Source organism: Schistocerca piceifrons, chromosome 1, assembly GCF_021461385.2.
Source record: "Schistocerca piceifrons isolate TAMUIC-IGC-003096 chromosome 1, iqSchPice1.1, whole genome shotgun sequence".
Taxonomy (NCBI): Eukaryota; Metazoa; Arthropoda; class Insecta; order Orthoptera; family Acrididae; genus Schistocerca; species Schistocerca piceifrons.
In genome coordinates this window covers 736,311,671-736,334,065 of record NC_060138.1, presented here as the reverse complement: position 1 = coordinate 736,334,065, position 22,395 = coordinate 736,311,671, and the positions used below count along the sequence as shown (strand labels likewise).

Here is a 22,395-nt window from a genome sequence, read left to right as displayed (position 1 = left end):
ACAAAGTGAACCATCCAGTGGCACAACATGCAGGTGAACATAACTTGCTGTGGCTGTTTCACAACCCGGACCATGTGGATCCTCCCCTCCACCACCAACTTTCCTGAAATGTGCAGATGGAATTTGTCGTTACATCACATTCTCTGCTCCTGAAATCATCCAAAACTCGACCTACAGGTATCTACTGTCCTCAGCTTCCACCCAAGAGCTTCTCGCCCCTCTGTCTTACCACCTCACCCCAGTTCATGTCCCCTCACTATCATGATGCACTGCTCTCTGCCATCACAACCACCTGTCTTTTCCCTTTTTTGCTTCTGTTATTTACTGCACTCTGCTGGCCCCCCGCCTAGTCTGTCTAACTTCATAGGGGATGTGCTGCATACATTGCTGGATTAGCACTCTAGAATTGAAGCTCCGTAGGTGAGTTTTGCCTGGATAGCCCAATTAGTAAGAGCAAAACCCTAAAAGGCAAAGCAGTATTATTCAAAGCCTAGTCTGGCACACAATTTTAGTGTCACAAAATTTAATGTGAAAACACCTACTTATGGCCTTTGTATCTAATTAATGAGAATGTGATTAAAATGTTAGTATCTTCATTTTTGTCACTTATGATTTCATGACCACTGATACAAGCCACATCTTTCCAACTTACATTGTTCCTCGTGTGTAACTTGTTTTTATTTTATTTCCCCCCAGGTGTGGTCACTGCAAAAGATTGGCTCCTACATGGGAGGAGCTGGGCAAGAAATTTGCATCTCACTCACTAGTCAAGATTGTGAAAGTGGATTGTACTTCAAATTCTAATAAGGATTTATGTAATGATGAAGAGGTAAATTTAAACTGTTCTTATATTTGTTTGTATGGGAATTTTCTACTGTCATTGTTCTAAGAAATGTTTATCTCCAGACAAACTTTACTAGGTTGCAACATTTGTATGACAGATTCCTTTCATGATACACAATTCTCAACAGACTTTTCTGTTTGCAGAGAAAATATTATGGAAAATTTTTGTTGCCAGAGGCATTATTAATGTTCCATATTTGTCACATTTTCATTCCCAGATCTGTCCCAGTTTCCACATTGAAAATTTCAAGCCTATAAGTTCTTGTATTCTTGGCATGTAAATGTTCTTATAGTCATAAAACAATTTTGCATAAGTAGGAAGAGTAATTTGCCTTTAATATTGCTTCAGCGAAGAGTATTTCAAGATAAGCGGTGAAGAAGTAAAGTTTGTTTTTGTTTTAGATGCAGCTTTTTAGTCAGTTATTTGTTTTTTGTGTTTACTCAGAAAGTTACGTGTAAATAAGTGGTACTGTATGAGACATAGGTGTCAAAACCATATTTTAAACTGAAAAGCATTTCCAGTGGCAGGTTGGGACACTAAACATAATTGATTGGTAAACTGCCGATTAAAATTGAAAATTGCAGAAAGGCTGGGAATTAAAGAGGTGGGATCTGGACAAGTTGAAAGAAGCAGAGGTTTATGGGAGTTTCAAAGAGAGCATTAAGCAACAATTGCCTGAAACAAGGACAAGTAACACAAAAGAAGACAAATGGATAGCCTTGAGAAGTGAAATAGTGGAAACAGCAGAGGTTCAAGTAGGCAAAAACACCTTGCCCCAGAAAAATCCTTGGACAACACACAATATTCTAAACCTAACTAATAAAAGCAAAAAATATAAAAATGTGGCAAATGAAGCAGACAAGAAAGATGTACAGACATCTAAGAAGGCGAATGACAGAAAGTATTATGTTGGAGTATAATGACTTTTCTGGAGACTAGAAATCTACTCTGTAGGAATCAGCATGGGTTTCGAAAAAGACAGTCGTGTGAAACCCAGCTCGCGCTATTTGTCCACGAGACTCAGAGGGCCATAGACACGGGTTCACAGGTAGATGCTATGTTTCTTGACTTCCGCAAGGCGTTCGATACAGTTCCCCACAGTCGTTTAATGAACAAAGTAAGAGCATATGGACTATCAAACCAATCGTATGATTGGATTGAAGAGTTCCTAGATAACAGAACACAGCATGTCACTCTCAATGGAGAGAAGTCTTCCGAAGTAAGAGTGATTTCAGGTGTGCCGCAGGGGAGTGTCATAGGATCGTTGCTATTCACAATATACATAATGACCTTGTGGATGACATCGGAAGTTCACTGAGGCTTTTTGCAGATGATGCTGTGGTGTATCGAGAAGTTGTCACAATGGAAAATTGTACTGAAATGCAGGAGGGTCTGCAGCGAATTGACGCATGGTGCAGGGAATGGCAATTGAATCTCAATGTAGACAAGTGTAATGTGCTGCGAATACATAGAAAGAAAGATCCTTTGTCATTTAGCTACAATATAGCAGGTCAGCAACTGGAAGCAGTTAATTCCATAAATTATCTGGGAGTGCGCATTAGGAGTGATTTAAAATGGAATGATCATATAAAGTTGATCGTTGGTAAAGCAGATGCCAGACTGAGATTCATTGGAAGAATCCTAAGGAAATGCAATCCGAAAACTAAGGAAGTAGGTTACAGCACACTTGTTCGCCCATTGCTTGAATACTGCTCAGCAGTGTGGGATCCGTACCAGATAGGATTGACAGAAGAGATAGAGAAGATACAACGGAGAGCAGCGCGCTTCGTTAAGGATCAATTAGTAATCGCGAAAATGTTACGGAGATGATAGATAAACTCCAGTGGAAGACTCTGCGGGAGAGACGCTCAGTAGCTCGGTACGGGCTTTTGTTGAAGCTTCGAGAACATACCTTCACCGAAGAGTCAAGCAGTATATTGCTCCCTCCTACGTATATCTCGCAAAGAGACCATGAGGATAAAATCAGAGAGATTAGAGCCCACACAGAGGCATACCGACAATCCTTCTTTCCATGAACAATACGAGATTGGAATAGAAGGGAGAAGCAATAGAGGTACTCAAGGTACCCTCTGCCACACACCGTCAGGTGGCTTGCGGAGTATGGATGTAGATGTAGATGTAGAAAGTGCAAACGGACAAAACGGGAATGACTAGATGAGAAATGCTAGGCTGTAAAAGTGTTCAAGACTGTGGGAAAGACAGGCAGTGAGCATAGGAAAATTAAAGAGATAAGAGAAGCACGCATAAGAGTGTTAAGAGCTCAAATGGCAAATCCATACTAAGCAAGGAAGGGAATGCTGAAAGGTGTAAGAAGTACATAGAGGGTCTATATATAATGAAAACAAATTTGAGGACAGTGTTACACACAGAGCAGAGGAAGTAAATGTATACTCATGTAAACATTACACTATGAGTTCTGTGTTTGCTTGAACCTCATTGGATTTCGTTTCATTTGGAGCAGAAGCCAATCTGTCTCCAGTACAGTCAAGAATGATAATATGTTTTATGCTGCGTGTTACGCATACATTGGCTCAGCAACAATACGGGATAACAGCTTTAACTTCGAAAGCAGTGGCCACCCACCTGGTCCAACTAACCTGCAGTGATGTGAACAGTTGTAGTAGACGTAAAAAGAGACAAGTAGAGAACAGTGTAGCCTTGAATGTCATTTAATTTTTGAACAGAAGGAAATAACAGCAAAACTGAGGCAATTGCTTCTTAGGTGATCTGGTGGAAAACATACTCTCGATCATAGCTAACATAGTATTGTAATTAAAAACAAGAATGATGAAAATTCCAGAATTTAACAAGGGTTATTTTTCTGCATGAGTTATGTGCAGCATAAAAGAACACTGCTGGGATTTCACCATGTAGTTAAACATTGAAGCCACTGAAAGTATTACAGTCAAGTCATCTGGTAATCTCTGAACTTCTTCCATATCGGACTCTGAGGAAAGCGGTAAATTTCAGTACTCGTATGCTGACAACGAGGCGATCAGTGACAGAATCCCAAGCCAACATTTCCTCCTCCTTCTCTTTTATGACATGCTGTTCTGCATTTCGACATCGTTTGGCACTGACGTATCACAAAGCCTCGTGTATTAGTTACAGTGAGTTTGGCAGCTTAAATATCTTGGTTTTTCTCGTGACAAATCCCTTAACTTGGCTCCAGGTGATTCTATTGGGTTCAGATTACAGTGACAAGTGTAAACATGCATCATTTGTACGATATGCTAGACATCGAGAATATTGTTTACCGTGTTACTACGATGCTGATCACTATGGCTCGTCTGTGACCGCATCTGTCCAATAAAACGGTGGGCATAAACAAAAGTATTTGAGTTTTCATTAAGTTTTCTAAATTCCAAAATCTGTAAGAATCTTTTATAATATATCGATAATTAAGAACGTGAAAACCAGAATTCTGCGTGTGATATGTAATTACAAACCAGAAGATATGCATTTTTCTTGAAAAAGTGATGGTTAATTATGAGTTACTTACCAAATATTTAATAAATTTCATATTTAAATGGAATAAAAAAATTGATAATTATAACGGGGTTTTGAACCACTTTCCACCATCCCACTTGATTGTCAGTCTATGACGCTACCGACTACACCAAGATTACAATTATAATTGCGCATGTTATATTTAATACATCACATCAAAGCTAATTTTTCTCTGGAATGTTGTGAAAAACATGAAGAATAACTTCTTTCTAGCCATTAATGCTGTTCTGCGTGCGCGTTTCACTACGAAGCAGGAAGCAGTGTCATCCATTTTCACGGTGCATCTTAACAACGAGCACAAGTAGCACATACATAAACTGTGACTGTGCACAATTTTTGAAATAAAAATTATGTAGCTAAAGTATGATGAAGAGAAACTTTTATGGCTGTTAATACATCAGAATGTCTTGAAGTTTCATTTACATTGACGTAGTAATGAAACATCTAATCATAAGTTGGACCTCCTTCTAAGAGCAGAACACAATCAGTGTACGAGAGCTATGGGTGCCGACCAATCATCATGTTTGTTTACATCAGGTTTATTCTTATGATAAATGGAGTATAGATGTGGTAGGAGATATGGTATCACGCTTAGAATTTGACAGAGGTCTGAAAGACCAAACTTGTGAAGACAACATTCCTTCAAAATTGTTGGCAACTTTGAGAAAGTCAGCCATGACGATACTACTCCACTTTGTATGAAAGATATATCAAATGGGCAAAATATCCTCAGACTTCAAGAAGAATGCAATAGTTCGTATTCCAAAAAAGGAAGGTGCTGACAGGTTTGAATATTACCAGTCCATCAGTTTAATAAGTCATGGTTGCAAAATATTAACAGAACTTTCTTATCATTACATGCTTGACTAGCATGCCTCCCTCCAAGCCATTGCTATGCTGCAAGCTTACTCTTTGACTGTATCAATTCTCTGACACCATGTATTTTGTTTTATTATAAATCCAGTCATGGATCACAAAAGTTCATGAATCAGGTACTTTCTTTTGGACAACAATGACCATCTTTAAGACCAAAAAATAATAAACCTACAAAGATAGCATGATGCACAATGTTTCCAAATTATGTGAAACTCAGATTCAGAAATCATTATTAGTGAACATAACATTTCTGTTCCTGAGTACATCTAGTGTATGTACTACATAATTTGTGTCATTGCATGTATAATTGGTACAGTCACATTATTCAGCCATACAGGATTCATGACAAAATCAAAATTTTGAGGACTGTGGACATCATTACACCCTACACGTTGACACTTTAAAGCCATGAAGAATAATGCCTGATGAGTGACATGTCTGCATTCTGGCGCACTAAATGTCCCTGCTGCATGTTAGTTCACATAATTAAAAAAAAAACATTGTTTTTAATTAATTGCACAAAGTCTTTCCCCACAGAATTTAGTGCAAATATATCTCAAAATGCAGACAACATTGTCATATATTATGTAATAAAATCTAATGAAGAAAGAGGCTTTAAAAAAATACTGTGTTACAAAATTACGTAGCATCATTACACAACGTAATCAATCGTTAAAACAAAATCTTCAGCTCAAAATATGCAATACTATTGCATTTAAATCATTTAACAACAGGTTTGCAGCTTACCAATAAAACACAACAAATATTTTTTAAATGGACAGACTGCATCCACACAATCTACTCATGAATGGGGAACGCAAAAACTGGCTCATATTATATGCAACGAAATGATAAACATTTGTCATTAGACATAATCAATGTATTTGTTATGCTTACCATTCATACATATGAGCCGCAGATGAACCAATAACTTGTAATTAGGAAGGAGACCTTAAGAAAATCCAACACTATGTTAGATAATCTACAATACATTTATAGAATTCAACTGGTAAGGAAAACACTAGGTCTGCAGTTTGCTATTGAAGTAGACAAAGGATTTTTTAGCGAAGAGGCTGTGCTTACTAGTTCTCCCTGTCAAACGGGAGCATACGAAACTGACTTACAATAATATACAATGAAATATACAGTAATATACAACGAACACTACAACATAGTCAGTGCTAATGTCCTACATATCATCGAGTTATATGAACCACAGATGCAAATGAATACTTGTAAATTGAGGCTCCAAAAATATCTAATATAAGTTGCAAAACATGCCCAACAGTGAATTCGTCAATACTTCAATACTTATGCAGTCCGTAATTCAGAATAGCTGAGTATATGTCCAAAACACACACAGTGGTCAAAACCTAATGAGATGTACATATATACAACCTGTGACACAGAAGGTTCACTTAAAATATAATAGTTCCAAATGGCACAAAGAAAAATTAAAAATAAAAAAGAGCTAGAAAACATAGACGTGTTGTAAATATAAAATGACCCACAAACAGAAATTAGAAGTAAGTAGGAAAACTACAGCCAATAAAAGTTACTGTAAAAACCCACTATGTTTGCTTCATGGCTACCACCTAGAGGAGAAAAGCCACTTGTAAGTTATATTTTACGCTCTGTGACATTCCATGTGGTGTACGTTATAGCAACATAAAAATCTCAAAGATTAGGCCTCTGCCAGAATTTCTAATACATTCTTAAGATTCATTTTATACTTGAAAAGTTTCCCAAACTAAAACATGGATTTTTGCAGAAAATTGTCAAACAAACCAAAATATGGACCCAGGTGCAAAATGTGTCTGCTCATTAAGCACCATATTGAGCTGATTTTCCTTACATTTACATATCTCTAATGCCTCTAGTAGATAAAGGATGCGGCCCTTTGGCACTTTGTGAAAGATGAACATACTATTTTGTGTGCTATCGAACTTGTGTCCACTCTCAGATAAATGCATATGAAGTTCAGACCCGTTCTGTGGTCCCAAGTGCTCTCTAAATCTTGCATCGAAATATCTATATAGTAATGGTTAAATTGACCACAGTCAGTTATATATACTCCTGACTCATATATTCGGGCCCTGAAATCTTTGCTTTTCTTTCCTATGTTATGTCTGATTCTCAGTCCTATTATATTACTTACGTGGTTTATTGTTAATTTATGTTCAGACCCCACATCTTTCTCAAAGTTTTTTCAGATTGTGTGAGCCATATTAGGAATGTCGTCGTCCACCCAGCATAGTAGCCAGTCCATTTGGTGGGGGATGGGGAGGGGGCAGGGGTGGTTGTTCTTCAGGTACCCAGACAGTGGTAGCATTTGACCATGCTGGGATCACACTGTTGATGCCTAAGGTGTTACCTCCCTGCACCTGCTGAGGAGTATGTGACTGCCCATTTGGAAGCAAAGGACTCCAAACACTGGTCATTATGCCCAAAGGCAGGGGCGGGCAGGAATCCTGCACGTGTGCGGTGCACTTGCACGCATGCAGTTAACAGTTGTTCTGCATGCACACAGGGGCAAGCTGGCCACCCGCTTCTCTCCCCTCCCCACCATACCATCTCTCCGCTCCTTCCTCTGAGTTAGTTTTGTTCCCTAGCTTGCTTTATTGAATGAAGGAATGAGATTAGTAGGAGTGCTTGAAAGATATCGTGGTTTGAAAGAGTACCTATTACCTACGATACGTTTTATTTAATTATCACAGGCGGAGTGGAACAAAATTTCTACATACAGACAAACGCAAACAGTTACTTAAATTTTCATCACTGATGTTTCCTCTTAACCGACACTTACTAATTCAGCAAATGGTTTTCCAGCTCTCGCTATATTAAGCGTAATCTTATAACTTGCACGTACCGCTGGGCTATTATTGTTGTCGTCCTGAAAAATTGAAAACAGTGCTCCATAAAATGTTAAATCAGTTAGATGAGAGACATGACGAAAGGAGGTCGCAGATCTCTCGTGACCACAGCAGCTACGATAGATTCATCTAGTATTGTCAGATCGCTCTTCTTAAGCTCAGTCAATTTCCCCATCTGCTCAGAATCCGACAATAAATTGTACTCTTCCTTGTGAAATTTGTTATAATGGCGTTCAATACTGAACTTCCGCTGACCAGTGAGAATACTGCCACATATTAAACATTTCGAATTTTCACGTTTTTGCACAAAGAAAAAATGATTCTCCCATTACTTTTTAAAAGATAGCAAATCTCTGTTTCCTTGTTTCACTCTGCATTTTCCGGTTCTTGAAATACAACGTTCACTACATAGTGGTCACTACGCATCGACGTTCGCAGCTCAGCCTGGTACTACACAGCCGCAACCTGCCGGCTCTCGCCTCTGCCCCATTCGACGATTGCACGCGAGCAGCACACGTGCAGCGCTGTGCGCTCATGAGCCGCGTGCAACGTTTGCCCGCCCCTGTCCTAAGGTCTGTGCTCTGGCTGGTTGGCACACATAGGGAGATCTTTTGTTTGGAGTAGGCAGCATCATGGTGGATATTAGGCATTGTGAAATGGTGGTCATGAGGCCCCAGCAGTCTCTTCAGACAGGCCAAAGTACACTGCTGATAATTACGACCCTAGGAACTTTTCTTCCTCTGCTGCAGCAAGGAAAAGGTGGGGGGGATGACAAAGTGATCTGCTCTCATTTATTCCCTTCATTTCCTGGTTTACAACTAAAAAGGTAGTGTCTGTCTCTATACTAAACCACTTTTTGTGAAGAATATTGAAAATGTATTTGACAAACTATCTTCTCTTAGCAAATTGCAAAGTGGTTCTATTGTAATTAAGATTACAAATTTTACCCTGCCTGTGACATTTCTTACTTGTAAGAACTTGGTGATGCACTTGTTACCATCACACCCTGTAAGAACCTTAACATGGTACAGGAATTAATTTTTCACTGAGACCTAATGCTGCAAGCAGACAAAGAATTATGTGAACACTTGGAGAGGTGAGGGATCCACTTCATGCTTCTTGTACATCAAGGCCTACAAGACAGAAATTATAAACACCAGCATATTCATCCTCACTCTTGAGAGGGATTTGCTGCCAGAAAAATATCATCATGCATTACTGCAGTACTGGGAAGCAGTATTTCCCAACCCTGATTTAGTGTTTTAAATGCTAGCCTGATTATTTATCTCACTTTTTTTTTTTTTTTTTCCATTGTCGGTCCAACTGAAGTCAGTTATGATTTTAGCTTACTCACTCCTGCTATTATATATCTCCTGGCTAGAAGGAAATCTTTACTATGAAACCGTTCGCCAATATTACATGGGATCATTCTTGCCACAGATGTCCCTGGGACCTTTGTCTGCTCTGACCTACATGCCAGCCCAAGCCATATACGTTACTACATAAATTATTTTTTAGCTCTTGCATAAATATTGTCTTTTATGCTTCGATTTTACCAGTCCTATGCACTTTCATAATCTGATCAAATTTCTGCTGGATGTCACTAACTCCATATAAACTACCTCTTGACTGAGGGACTGATCACACCGCTGTTTAGTCCCTTTAACCCCCAACCAACCCAACACAAATCATTTACAGAAGAATGGAAAAACTGAAAGAAGTCAGTTGCGGGGAAGATCAGTGTGGTGTGCGTGCTGTAAGACCTTCGGTACACACACCATCAGATTATTTGACTTGTCGCTCTAACGAAGCAGGCGAGTGTCAGCAATATGTCTCGTGATCTTATTGTGGCACGTTTATCTTCGGCCGTTAGGTCAGACGATAGAAATGCCACTTGCATGCTTAGAGTAGCAGATTGACGGTGACCAACTTTAAACAGAACTTGATCAATTTTCACACACATTTATTAAAATAATAAAAAGCATAAACCTTACATAACTTGATTCTGAATGCTATTTACAATTGACAATCTGAAGTTCCTTTGGTCTTGGTACGTCAATCTTATTCTCACATATCTCTGATACTTGACAAAGTGTCTATTCATTTATCTTCATGGCTATGTACAGGAATATGGTAATCTTATTAGGCGCAGACTGAAACTTGACTATAGACTGGTACAGACAAATGCAGACTGGTACAGACAAATGCAGACTGGTACAGACAAATGCAGACTGGTACAGACAAATGCAGACTGACTAACCGGAGGTCTGTACACTCGTTATAATACCTCGCGCGTTCAGGTATCACTGCGCGAGTGTGATCCGCGAGGAGAAAAGGTTCTACATTAGCAGCAATCTCATTGGCTGCGTTACATATCAATACGTGGATCGGCGGAAGCAGAATTTGGTCCGTCTCTAAGGCAGCGCCATCTCGTAGTGCGGAGACGGACGAGTGCTGCGCCTGCACTGTTGTGCTTAGCGGGACGCGCTCTAGTGGGAAAGTTGTGTACGCGCTGACTATGCGGAACTATGTACACAACATCCCTCCCTTCCGGGGGAAGAAAAAAAGCTTTTGAAGTCTCCTTGAAAAGCCTTTTTTTTCTGCTTCTGTGCTTTCCGGCGTGCGTATGTCTGTGGGTGCACACATGTTGCTCCCCGTGGCATTCGCCCGCGGTCCACTAGGAAAACCCACTCAAAATCTACGGAACAGGGAACCGGAGAAGCAAAAATTTTGTTACATAATTGCATTTCAACATCGGTACATTGGTCATAGCGTAAATGTAATTCTTCTTCGACATCCATCTTCTCTGGGGATGTCGGCTGTGGATGGCTGGTGTAGTCGGCTGCCCAGGAAGGAGCGGCGGCGGCGGCTGCCGGTGACGGCGTCTGGAATCCTCCGAGCAGCTCGGGGTTGACATCTTCTGAGTCTGCAAAATGAAACAGCCTAAGAGTTCTGCCTATATGTGACTGCTGTCTTTGCTGCCGTAATTGATTAATATGGCGAATAACTATGCCGCTTTGCGTTCTTATTCTATACATGACATTTCCAATGCATTCTACAATGATTCCTTGTGTCCAAGTACGTTTTTCTTGACTGTAGACAGTTACGAGGACTTTGTCGTTTACGTTGAATCGTCGTCCTTTCGACGTTCATTGATCATTTTCTGGATGCATTGTGGGTTTTAGGATAGACATCAAAGTCCTGTGTTGTCGCCCACGCAGTTTTTCTGCTGGTGACTGAGCCTCGTGCGGAGTAGCTCTGTATTGTGACAGAAAAATTAATAAGGAAGTCTCTTTGTTGTACTGTTGCACCAACTTTGTCATGTGTGCCTTGAACGTTCGTACCAATCGTTTGGCGAGTCCATTAGCCTCAGGTTGAAATGATCCCATCCTCATCGCCAATGTGGTGTGCGTACTGTAAGACCTTCGGTACACACACCATCAGATTATTTGACTTGTCGCTCTAACGAAGTAGACGAGTGTCAGCAATATGTCTCGTGGTCTTATTGTGGCTTGTTTATCTTCTGCCGTTAGGTCAGATGATAAAAATGCCACTTGCACGCTTAGAGTAGCAGATTGACAGTGACCAACTTTAAACAGAACTCGATCAATTTTCACACACATTTATTAAAATAATAAAAAGCATAAACCTTACATAACTTGATTCTGGATGCTATTTACAATTGACAATCTGAAGTTCCTTTGGTCTTGGTACGTTAATCTTATTCTCACATATCTCTGATACTTGACAAGGTGTCTATTCATTTATCTTCATGGCTATGTACAGGAATATGGTAATCTTATTAGGCGCAGACTGAAACTTGACTATAGACTGGTGCAGACAAATGCAGACTGGTACAGACTAATGCAGACTGACTAATCGGAGGTCTGTACACTCGTTATAATACCTCACGCATTCAGGTATCACTGTGCGAGTGTGATCTGTGAGGAGAAAAGGTTCTACGTTAGCAGCAATCTTATTGGCTGCGTTACATATCAATATGCGGATCGGCGGAAGCAGAATTTGGTCCGTCTCTAAGGCAGCGCCATCTCATAGTGCGGAAACTGATGAGCGCTGTGCCTGCGCTGTTGTGCTTAGCGGGGCGCTCTCTAGTGGGAAAGTTGTGTATGCGCTGATTATGCAGAACTATGTACACAACAATCAGTTTGGATTTAGGAGCACCTGTCATAGCATGTAGCCTGAAGAGAGGACGTTAACCTTTCTGCGATTCTGTCCACTGAAGCCTGTCAAAGGCAGAACGTGACATAGTCTACAGCCCTCTAAATTTCGAGTTGTCTCAGGTGTTGAAAACATGCCTCAGTGGCTGCGATACAACTTTGTCGTTTTGCAGAAAAGGAAAACCTAAACTCCCTAAAAGCATTGGAGACAAAAAATGACTTACAGAAAGCAGCAGAGATTCAGCTGCTAACGAAGCTGATGAGGCTTGAAGTAAGTTTGTAGTAGCCCTGTAATGGGAAAAGGAAACAAAGTCCTTAAATGTGAATCACTATCAAACCCATAAAAAATGTATATCAAAGAGATCAGTCTACCGCACCTCTTTGCCTCCTACAGAAGCAACTGTTTGAGAGCATTCCCAGAGAACATGTTTGCAGGTGCAAGCTTGGAAAAACCATCCTCTAGACTCGCTGGAATGATGCTGAAAGGCCTCAGAGTTTGGCCTCTTGGCAGTTCTCATCACCAAAGAGCAGCATTTGCAGAAATGTTGAAAGCCATTGACAGCACATGTGGCAGGGTATGCCATAGATACTGTTCTAGCAGGGAAAACAGCATTGAGTTCACCACCATTTGCAAACTATACATAAGCTAAACCTGCAGCAGTGTTCCAAATGACATCCCCATTACTGACATTAATTACTATGACATAGGTAACAACATTTTGGAAGAAGGAAGAACAGAGCCCATCAAAAATGTAAACACAGAAAAAAATGGAAAAATTAATGTTAATTGGACCCTCATCCTCCAAGGATGTAAAATCAAGAAAAACTGATTGTACTTTGCTGAACATTAATTTTTAATAATAAGATATGTTGTTTTATTGTATTACTTTAACACCATTTTATAGAATCATATGAAAGTCAATTTATTGTTAACTGAATAAATTTTCTTTATGTCCGCCCCGGTAGCTGAGTGGTCAGCGTGACAGACTGTCAATCCTAAGGGCCCGGGTTCGATTCCCGGCTGGGTCGGAGATTTTCTCCGCTCAGGGACTGGGTGTTGTGTTGTCCTAATCATCATCATTTCATCCCCTTCGACGCGCAGGTCGCTGAAGTGGCATCAAATCGAAAGACCTGCACCAGGCGAACGGTCTACCCGACGGGAGGCCCTAGCCACACGACATTTCCATTTCCATTCCTAATAAAACAATAATAAGCCTATTTATTTTCACTAATTCCCTTGCAAACAATTTTATTCTATATGTAATACAGTGTATTAATATTATTCTTCTAATTTCATAATTTTCAAAACTATTATCTCGATAACATGTAGGTTAGGGATTATGTGACAGCAAAAAAGTAAGGAAAGTGGATACTGGAAAAATTTCATTCAATGGAAAGTTGATGTTGATCGTTAACCGTGTCATTAACGTATAATCAAATAACAGCGATATTTACTTACCAGGTAGGTTTTTTGTCTCTTTCTTTGACTTTTTGAAAACACAATTTGAAGGATTTTCTATAAGAAATTTGAATCAAATAGCAAAGTTTTGTGTGGTTTTCTTTTCATCACAGCTGAAGCTTCACTCAGGAATTGGGGCAAACTCAGATTGCTCATAACAGGGGCCTACTTGAGTGGTTAAAACAGTTTCCAGAATTCCACTATTTTTCAAAAGCAAAAGCAGAACTCTAATTTTCTTGGCCTAATGGGAGTTATCTTTTCAACATATCCGTTGCTCCCATAATTGGCCTCGCCTCAGTCTCCGTAATCCTGCTGTCCCCACACTCCTATCCAAACAGTTTCCCCTACCTCCATCCTGTCACCTCCTCCCAGTTAACTTCCCCCATTTCACATTTGTGTGTGTGTGTGTGTGTGTGTGTGTGTGTGTGTGTGTGTGTGAATAATTGTAGAGTACTGCTGATAATGAATCTCAAGGTGTGTGTGCGTCAGGACAACCAGGAAATCTGGGAAAACCTAGGGATTTTTTTATCTGGGAGAAAACTGGGAAAACCTGGGAATTTTTCATTGTTTTAGTTTTCAGTTACATCTTTGTAGTTTTGGCTGGTAAGAGCTGATATTCTAAAAAAGAATTTTATTTAGTCTGCAACTACATAATTATGCTCCAGCATTAAAACATAATCGAGAGAGAAACAACAAAATAAGATTTCAGTTACAAAAAAATATGTCATTACAACAACAAAAACAGTGCACACACAAGAGTCTGCTAACAGCAAGATGTGTCAAAGGGTTTGGGACAAAGATACAATACTCGTTAACTGGAAACTGTTTTTGTTGAGCATGATGTCATACCTACTTACATTTGGTTCATTTCAGCAGTTGCCAGCAGCCTAATGCACATGCACAGAGCTGAAGTCGTGTATGAGTAGTGCCTTTTCCAGCTTCTGGTGACATGAAGCACAGTTGTTAACTGTATAAGCATTAGCATCAAGCAGCCAGAAGGCACCCAGAAAAAAATTTTCTGGCATTTCCAGGCTTCCTGATTTGCCGACGTAATTTTGCTGTTTTCTCTATGTTTACAGCGCTTACGTCAAATGATGATAAAACAGATTTCTGTTGCCGGGAGCTATAAAGTGAATTAAAATACATTCACATAATTACAGATGACTAAAATATGTTTCAGCTCTCTTATTTTATTGTATTTCCACATTATTGGTAGTGAAGCATTAATCAGCTTGCAGAACATTGAAGTTATTTTTATCGGTTAGCTAAAGAAAATTTGGCTTTTATTAATCTTTTCCATAGAGGCAGTCTATTTATTTGAAGCAAAGTGTTGCATTCCATACTATTGGCTAGTTTCAACTGTTTACTGAATTTCAAGTGCACATTTTCATTTTCTGGCATTTATGGAAGAATGCCTTAATAAAGAACCAAACATGAGATAATACAGCTGCAGGTACTCCAAGAAAATTGGTATACTGGAAACCTTAATACTAGGTAGGGGCGTGCTTCAGTGTGAATCTGGACCTACGAATACGTACTTTAAGCTAATGATGCATTTCAGCATGGTTTACAAAATTCTGATGATCTTGGAGTATTCTCTGATGTTCTGTTTATTGTATAACATACTGTAAGATCTTTTAATGCTATGTACAAATGAACATATATAAATGTTTGCTTTAAGATGACTAAGGAGACCAGTAGTGTTAAATAAAATGTTTTGTTTCAAACATATTGACAGCTTTAGCAGAATATTGCAAATCTGCATTCCATGAAACACATTGTTTTTTTATCACAAGACATATTCAGCACTTGTCTGGGACCTCCTCTAGGCTTGATGTTATTTCTTAATTTGTGTTGTTTACATCTTAAATTTACAGTGCGCCATTCTTCAGTAAATTATAGACTTACCGCGTACCATGTTTTATGCTCATAACTGGGTGCTGGATGGTGATAGGAATGGGGAGGAGGAGACTGTTATATTAGAATTTCTTCTGGGGTAATTGTTTTAACACAAATAACTTACATCACTTTATCTTTCTAATTAAAAAAATATCTATATTCAGGTATAATGGAGTGGTAGTTGTGATTGTCTGGTAGGCAGGAAAATGGAAGTGTTAATAATATGCAGATATTTATTGAGTGTTTTAGTGTTGGAGCAGATACTTTTACCGAGGATTTCTTAAGCTTTAGGGAAATGAGCATTTGACAAGAACAAAATGACTGCAACAATGTGTCCAGTTTGACCAATGGCATCACTTCCATCTAGAGCACTTGGTTCCTTACAGCTTAATAATTCAGTGCTAAATGAATCTGCTCAGATACCAGATTCCTCAGTACTTAAATCAGTAACAACTCCCAGGCTTTCCTGCAACGTACTGTATTGAACTTGTCTGTAAACAAATTTAACAACAGTCCCCTCCTGTCAACATAGCCTGTACTTCCACAAATACAGTAGCAACCCCTTAGTTTCCCATTACCATCCAGCCATTGACTGCTTTGGAAAGTTGTTCTGCAAGGAATAATGTATTCACTCATTTATCTCCCCTAAGATGCTCTCGTCTTTCCTCTATTCTTCTGTTATACTGTTCTCTTTTTACACTATTTCTGCACATCTATCATATTGAATTGTTGTATTGTTTCCATTCATCTGTACAGGATGGCGCGTATGGGCAGGCGGTGGGCGTTATGGAATAATAGTGTAATTTTTAGAGAAAGGCCATTTATTGGCTAAAGCATGATGAAAGGGGCTACATAGGCCTAGGGAGGTGAGGGTGAGCCAGAGCTTACAATTTGGCGAACATTGTTCGCGAAGCTACCGAAAGTGGTTGTCTGCCAAAACTAAGTCCACAGTGCCGTAGCACCGGGAGAAGCGGGAGATGTTCAGTGCTACAGGACGCGCATCCGACTCGCTGGTGAGCAAGAATACAAGAGAGCGGGCCCGGCGACGGGCGGCCGGGTATGTTCGACGCACCACGCGGCTTCCTCCACCCTGATTGGTCAGGACCGAGCAAACCGTGCGGGCGGCATGGAACTTTCCAGAGCGTTGCCTGCTAAGCGACGCCTGGGACGGCGTTACCTCGTCAGCACACGAGAGAGGCGCGTGAACAAGGTGCCCTTTCTCGGTGCTGACTTCCTGTTACTAGACCGTGGGACGAAAGAATTTACAGGCAGCTAACACTGCCGGCCGTGGCTTGGCCGTAATGGAGTAATGAAGTTACTAGTTGGAGGCTCATATAATAAAGTAAAATCTCCTATTGTCTGGCTCATCCTTTACATTCCTCCCCCTTCCGTGGGAGCGGAGAACGTATGTGAATTCGCTCAATGTAATTAGCATTTAAATGTAAACAAATTTAGCTTGCAAAACAAAGTAAACATTGCTTGATTAAGAATGGCCCTCACGGAAGACGGCAGGGGTCTTAACCTACGGGAGGATATAGAGACTCTAAAGACCTCCTAAGGGTCGCAAGGGGACTTACACATGTCAACAATATTTGTGTATACAAGAATCATAATAAAACATCAAAACATCATAAAATATCAAAACAAAATTAGAACAAAACATAACAGTGTGAATTAGGTAAACATGCCAAGTGTTCTTGTTGCTAAGTTGAAGTAAAAATGTCTTTTTTTTTGCTTTTGTTAAAATAAGTTGAAAATTTAAACACATCACCACTGATGAGTCACGGCGGGGGCGCCTGGCACGAGGCGGTGTGGTGTGTTGTCCTCAGCGGACAGCGCGCAGGCTGTCGGCGGGAAGGGGGCGTGGCCGTGGCCAGGTCCGTGCACTGGAACTCAGCGCAGGGGGAGTATGAGGGGAGATTCACACATTTCAAAACACAGTTGAAAAGGGAGTTATTACTAAGGAAACACTTCACTACACTACGCTAGTTTTTCCACATTAACTGATATCTCAGTTTCACTCTTAAAACTAAGGGAGGGCACATGCCTGATAGGTTCTTGTTTACTCTTTATTGTTGAGTTTAGTTTGTGGCTGTTTACCATTCATTTAAGTGCCAACAGGCGAACGTAAGAAATTTGTCCTTTTTCATGTCTTAGCAAATCATCAATTGACGTTAGGATGTGATTATTTGATTTTTTAGGTAAAACTTGAACGTTAGCTGACAAGGGAATCATGAATGAGCTTTCAGGTATAAAAAACATAATTAAAGGGGTGCGAATACTAAGTAATGCGTGGTGGCATGAAAGGTTATAAGTGGTGTTCCAACAGGAACCGTTTGCTAAAGACCTGCGCGGAGGCTACGTCAGAAAGGCGCGTGGCAGATAACTTCAAAAGCCAGCGCGTCGTCAGGGCTGCACGCGGCAGCTGAGGGGTCTATGACTGTCAAATGCCGACTGTCAAATGCAACAAAATAGAAGTGGGATTACGCGTGACATCACGCTAGACGTGTTGTTACAGTAGGTTCTGTTTAAAACTACATAAACATACATAAATGTAGAAATGAGGCACACAAGTATCATATCAAATTGTTGCAAATGCCATATCAATAACAAACAAAAAAGTTAAATGCCTCCTTGGGCTAACCATCCAAGTGTAATAACATTCACATTTTGAGAAGAATTTTCACGTAACTCAATATATTTGCTGAACACCATAAAGTGAGACTGACAAAGAAAAGTGACACCAGTTTGGTGCAGGTGGGGCGTAGATTGTGTCGTAGGATGTCAACGCTGTTGCTAACGAAAGGAGAGAAACAAATCTCGACGATGTCCATAGTGGACACAGAGAGTGTAAGGAATCGGATTAGGAAAGACTAAGTTGAGCGTAATTTCTGAAGGACTTTCCCTTTATGAAGGTACAGTGCCAGGCGCATCGTTTACACGACGTTATCGCCTATTTAACTGTGTAAATGACAATTCTGCGACTCCAAGATAGCTGCTACTTACTTCTTCCTAAAACACGACTTCTCTCACCTAAAACGAAACTTTACTGCGCGACAAAATTCACCGTCTTCATCCTCTCAACATCTTGCGACTAACTTTACTTTGCGACCAAATTCGCCGTCTCTGTAACTCCGTAGTGCTGGCCTCCTCGGGCCCAGCTGGTTGCTTAAAACTCCGTCTATCCTTGCTTGTATCGCAGTGTCCTGGGACACGTCATACAGTTAAATGCTACTACTTCAATAGTCGGTATTCCTTCGGAAAATACAATGGGGAAACAAAGAAGGCTCAAGGTTTTGAACAGAGATTTCCGCTTACTGGCGTTTAGCTGCGGGCTAGACGCGGTTCGCGTCTGACGTTGCCTGATCAGCTGTCGTCAGAGAGCACGGAACACTGTTCTCGTGAACTCTTCTTCGAGATGGAAGATCAAAGTCTGGACTGAATAGTATTGTGTCTGTTGAAAGTTGACAGATCAAAGTGGGTAGAACGGACTATGCCGCGAAACGGAAAAGTGAAGGAACGACACAGACAGCTGAGGGACCGCGCTGGTGCCAGCCGCGTCACGTAAGGTACGTGCCCTTGCGGGTGGTGCATGACTCTTCAGTGTTGTTCGGTTGATAGTAGAAAGACGAAAGTGGGTAGGATGGACTATGTCGCGAAACTGAAAAGTGAAGAAACGACACAGACAGCTAAGGGACCGCGCGGGTGCCAGCCGCGTCACGTAAGGTACGTGCCCTTGCGGGTGGAGCATGACTCTTCAAGGGTTGTTCTGTTGATAGTGGAAAGATGAAAGCGGGTAGAACAGACTATGTCGCGGAACTGAAAAGTGAAGAAACGACACAGACAGCTAAGGGACCGCGCGGGTGCCAGCCGCGTCACGTAAGGTACGTGCCCTTGCGGGTGGAGCATGACTCTTCAAGGGTTGTTCTGTTGATAGTGGAAAGATGAAAGTGGGTAGAACAGACTATGTCGCGGAACGGAAAAGTGAAGAAACGACACAGACAGCTAAGGGACCGCGCGGGTGCCAGCCGCGTCACGTAAGGTACGTGCCCTTGCGGGTGGTGCATGACTCTTCAGTGTTGTGTTGAGAGAGGAAAGATGGAAGTGGGTAGGATGGACTATGTCGCGAAACCGAAAACTGAAGAAACGACACAGACACCTAAGGGTTCGCGCGGGTGCCAACCGCGTCACGTAAGGTACGTGCCCTTGCGGGTGGTGTATGACTCTTCATGTGTTGTGTTGAGAGAGGAAAGATGGAGGTGGGTAGGATGGACTATGTCGCGAAACGGAAATGTGAAGAAACGACACAGACAGCTAAGGGACCGCGCGGGTGCCAGCCGCGTCACGTAAGGTACGTGCCCTTGCGGGTGTGGTTCTCTTGTTCATCCAACAGACCAGGTATATAGCCAAAACTTGCTCGTTCTGGGGGTATGATTCACTCTGTTTACGTTATCTATCACGGGGGTAGGCATGTGGTATGTCCCTCCTGATAAACATTCAAATAAAAATGATAATAAAGCATGGTTACATCCTAAACTACTCTTCCAAAACAATTTATCACCTAAGACATCATTATTATTAAACAAATAATTGGCAGTACTAGGGAACTTACTCTAGCATGCTTGAAATCCTACAAAATTATTATCCTCATCAGTATAGTAACACAGCGACACATGGAAACACTAGGCTGATACAAATACTAAATTACTGGTGCTGGCAAAACTTTAGCAAAATTCTCTAAATAGTTAGTAATAAAACAGTCAAAATGAACAACAATAAGATAATACATGGACTTAAGTAATTGGACACAAGTAATTAGACATAAGTAATTGGACGTAATCAATTAGACACAAGCAATTTGACATAAGTAATTGGCAACTCGTCATAGTGATATAAGCGGTGGCAAAACCGTAACAAAAGCAAAAGTTTAAAATATTATTTCCTTCAAACAAAACTTCCTTATCCCCCAGTTACATTTCGTAGCAAAATGAATGTAAGCATCCCCTGGTATTCCTTTAAGCTCTCGTTTGTATTTTCATTCCAACCGATCTTTGGTACTTCTACCCACAGGAAAACTGTCATTAAGCAGTGGCAATGTTGTGTGTAATGCTGTGGAATAGTGTAGTGTCACGTTAATACTTCCTTTAGCAAGATTCTGATGAAAAATGATTTTATGTCTCCTTCAATGGACAGGCCAATAATTATTAAACGTGTGATAAACCGGTTCCTGTGTTGATTTGTTTTTGCAAATATTTGTGATTATCAGTCACCCAGTCAATCGTTCCGGTGTGTATTTGTTGTTCTTTTTTGTTCATTCTCTCACTTACCTGCTTCCATATAATCAATATTGGCGGCTCGACGAAGCTAGTTGCATCTCGGAAGACGTCGATATGACTTACCTGTCGGTGCTTTGGTTTTTTATAAAATTAGAGTTCATTTGTCATATAAAGAGTGTGTAGGGAGCAAAGTAAGTTCCTGACTATTGAAAATGTGCATAACGTTATTCATAGGGTTCGTTATATAATAGTTAAGAATTTCTGTGTTGAGATTCAGTACAGCTTGAGGTGCTAAGGTGCGACACGCGTCGCGCTCGTGAGACTGTAAGTTGCTGACAGCACAGCTGACACTACGGCTGCGTCCGGTTTCACTGGCTCGGCGGCATAACTGGCGTCCACGCTGGGTCCGTCCTCTTGCTACGCATGGAGTTTATCTCTCGGTACAGTCACAAAATTTCCTTCCAGAGTTATGTTGTTTACGACAGTTATGCATGGAGGATGTTCTTTTCTAAGGGACTCTAATAACTTCAATCGCTAGAGGTCACAAAACTATCGGGTTCCAATTATTTTATTTAAACACTCTGTTCTTCTAAAATTTAGGTAACTGGCAGGTGTTAGGCTTCTAGATAAACTGTATTTTGCGATGGCATTCCAAACCCAACTCCTTGGCTAACGCGTTCCCCACACAGCGGTCGTTTACAGGACAGATATAGCGGCAAGTGCCGGCTTTCTTGACGCCATATAGATCCGTTTATTAACCGTGGTGGTGATCCAACATAGCCGGAGATCGATCTGAAATTCCAACGTTTACTAATCCTGATGGTTTAGTCAATGCTTTCCAGGAAAAGTTCTCTCTCCGACAACACAAATAGATCTCCATCCTTAGATCAGACTAGTAAAATCTGCAGGGCGATATTAAGCTGGCGAGTTTATTTCTATAACTATCACTTTAGGTTTGCTGTTTAAACTGCAACGTACGAATATACGAATGTGTAGCGTGGCTGTGGCACGTGGCCTGCAGGGCGATGGTTGGGTGGTGAGGAGGGGCGAGGGGAGAGGTGCAGATGCTGCACGCACCAAGGACAGAGGCGGTGGGTGGGGAAGGGGGAACTGCAATGGCCGCTCTCTCGGCAGGCCGGTGGATGGGGAAGGGAAGGGGGCCGCGTCGCCAGCTGACAGGGAGGGGCGGGACTCGGCGCATGTGAACAGCTGTAGACCACAGTGGAGGTATTTACGCACTCCTTCCGTGGCATTTAATATACAGAAATACGTGGTACCAAGAAAACTTACCTTGTTGTCTGTTCATATCGCATCATGAAAACAATAAAATATCACTTGGGAAAGACTTACTTTAGAGTAACATATTGGTTGTTTAACTTGGACGTATTTATTCATGTTTTTATCGTTGTGTGATCATTTAGCAAAACATACATGTAATAGGGCGTCTTTCAAAGTACAG

At 40.9% G+C, this 22,395-nt stretch overlaps 1 protein-coding gene across 1 annotated transcript in view; it reads left to right on the top strand.

Annotated features, from left to right (window-relative positions):
- LOC124711451 (thioredoxin domain-containing protein 5 homolog) overlaps positions 1–22,395 on the top strand; it is a 119,788-nt gene that overhangs the window by 93,037 nt on the left and 4,356 nt on the right. Inside the window, exon 7 of the mRNA XM_047241540.1 lies at positions 697–829. Coding sequence (XP_047097496.1) covers positions 697–829 — 133 coding nt within the window. The remainder of the gene's footprint in view (positions 1–696; positions 830–22,395) is intronic.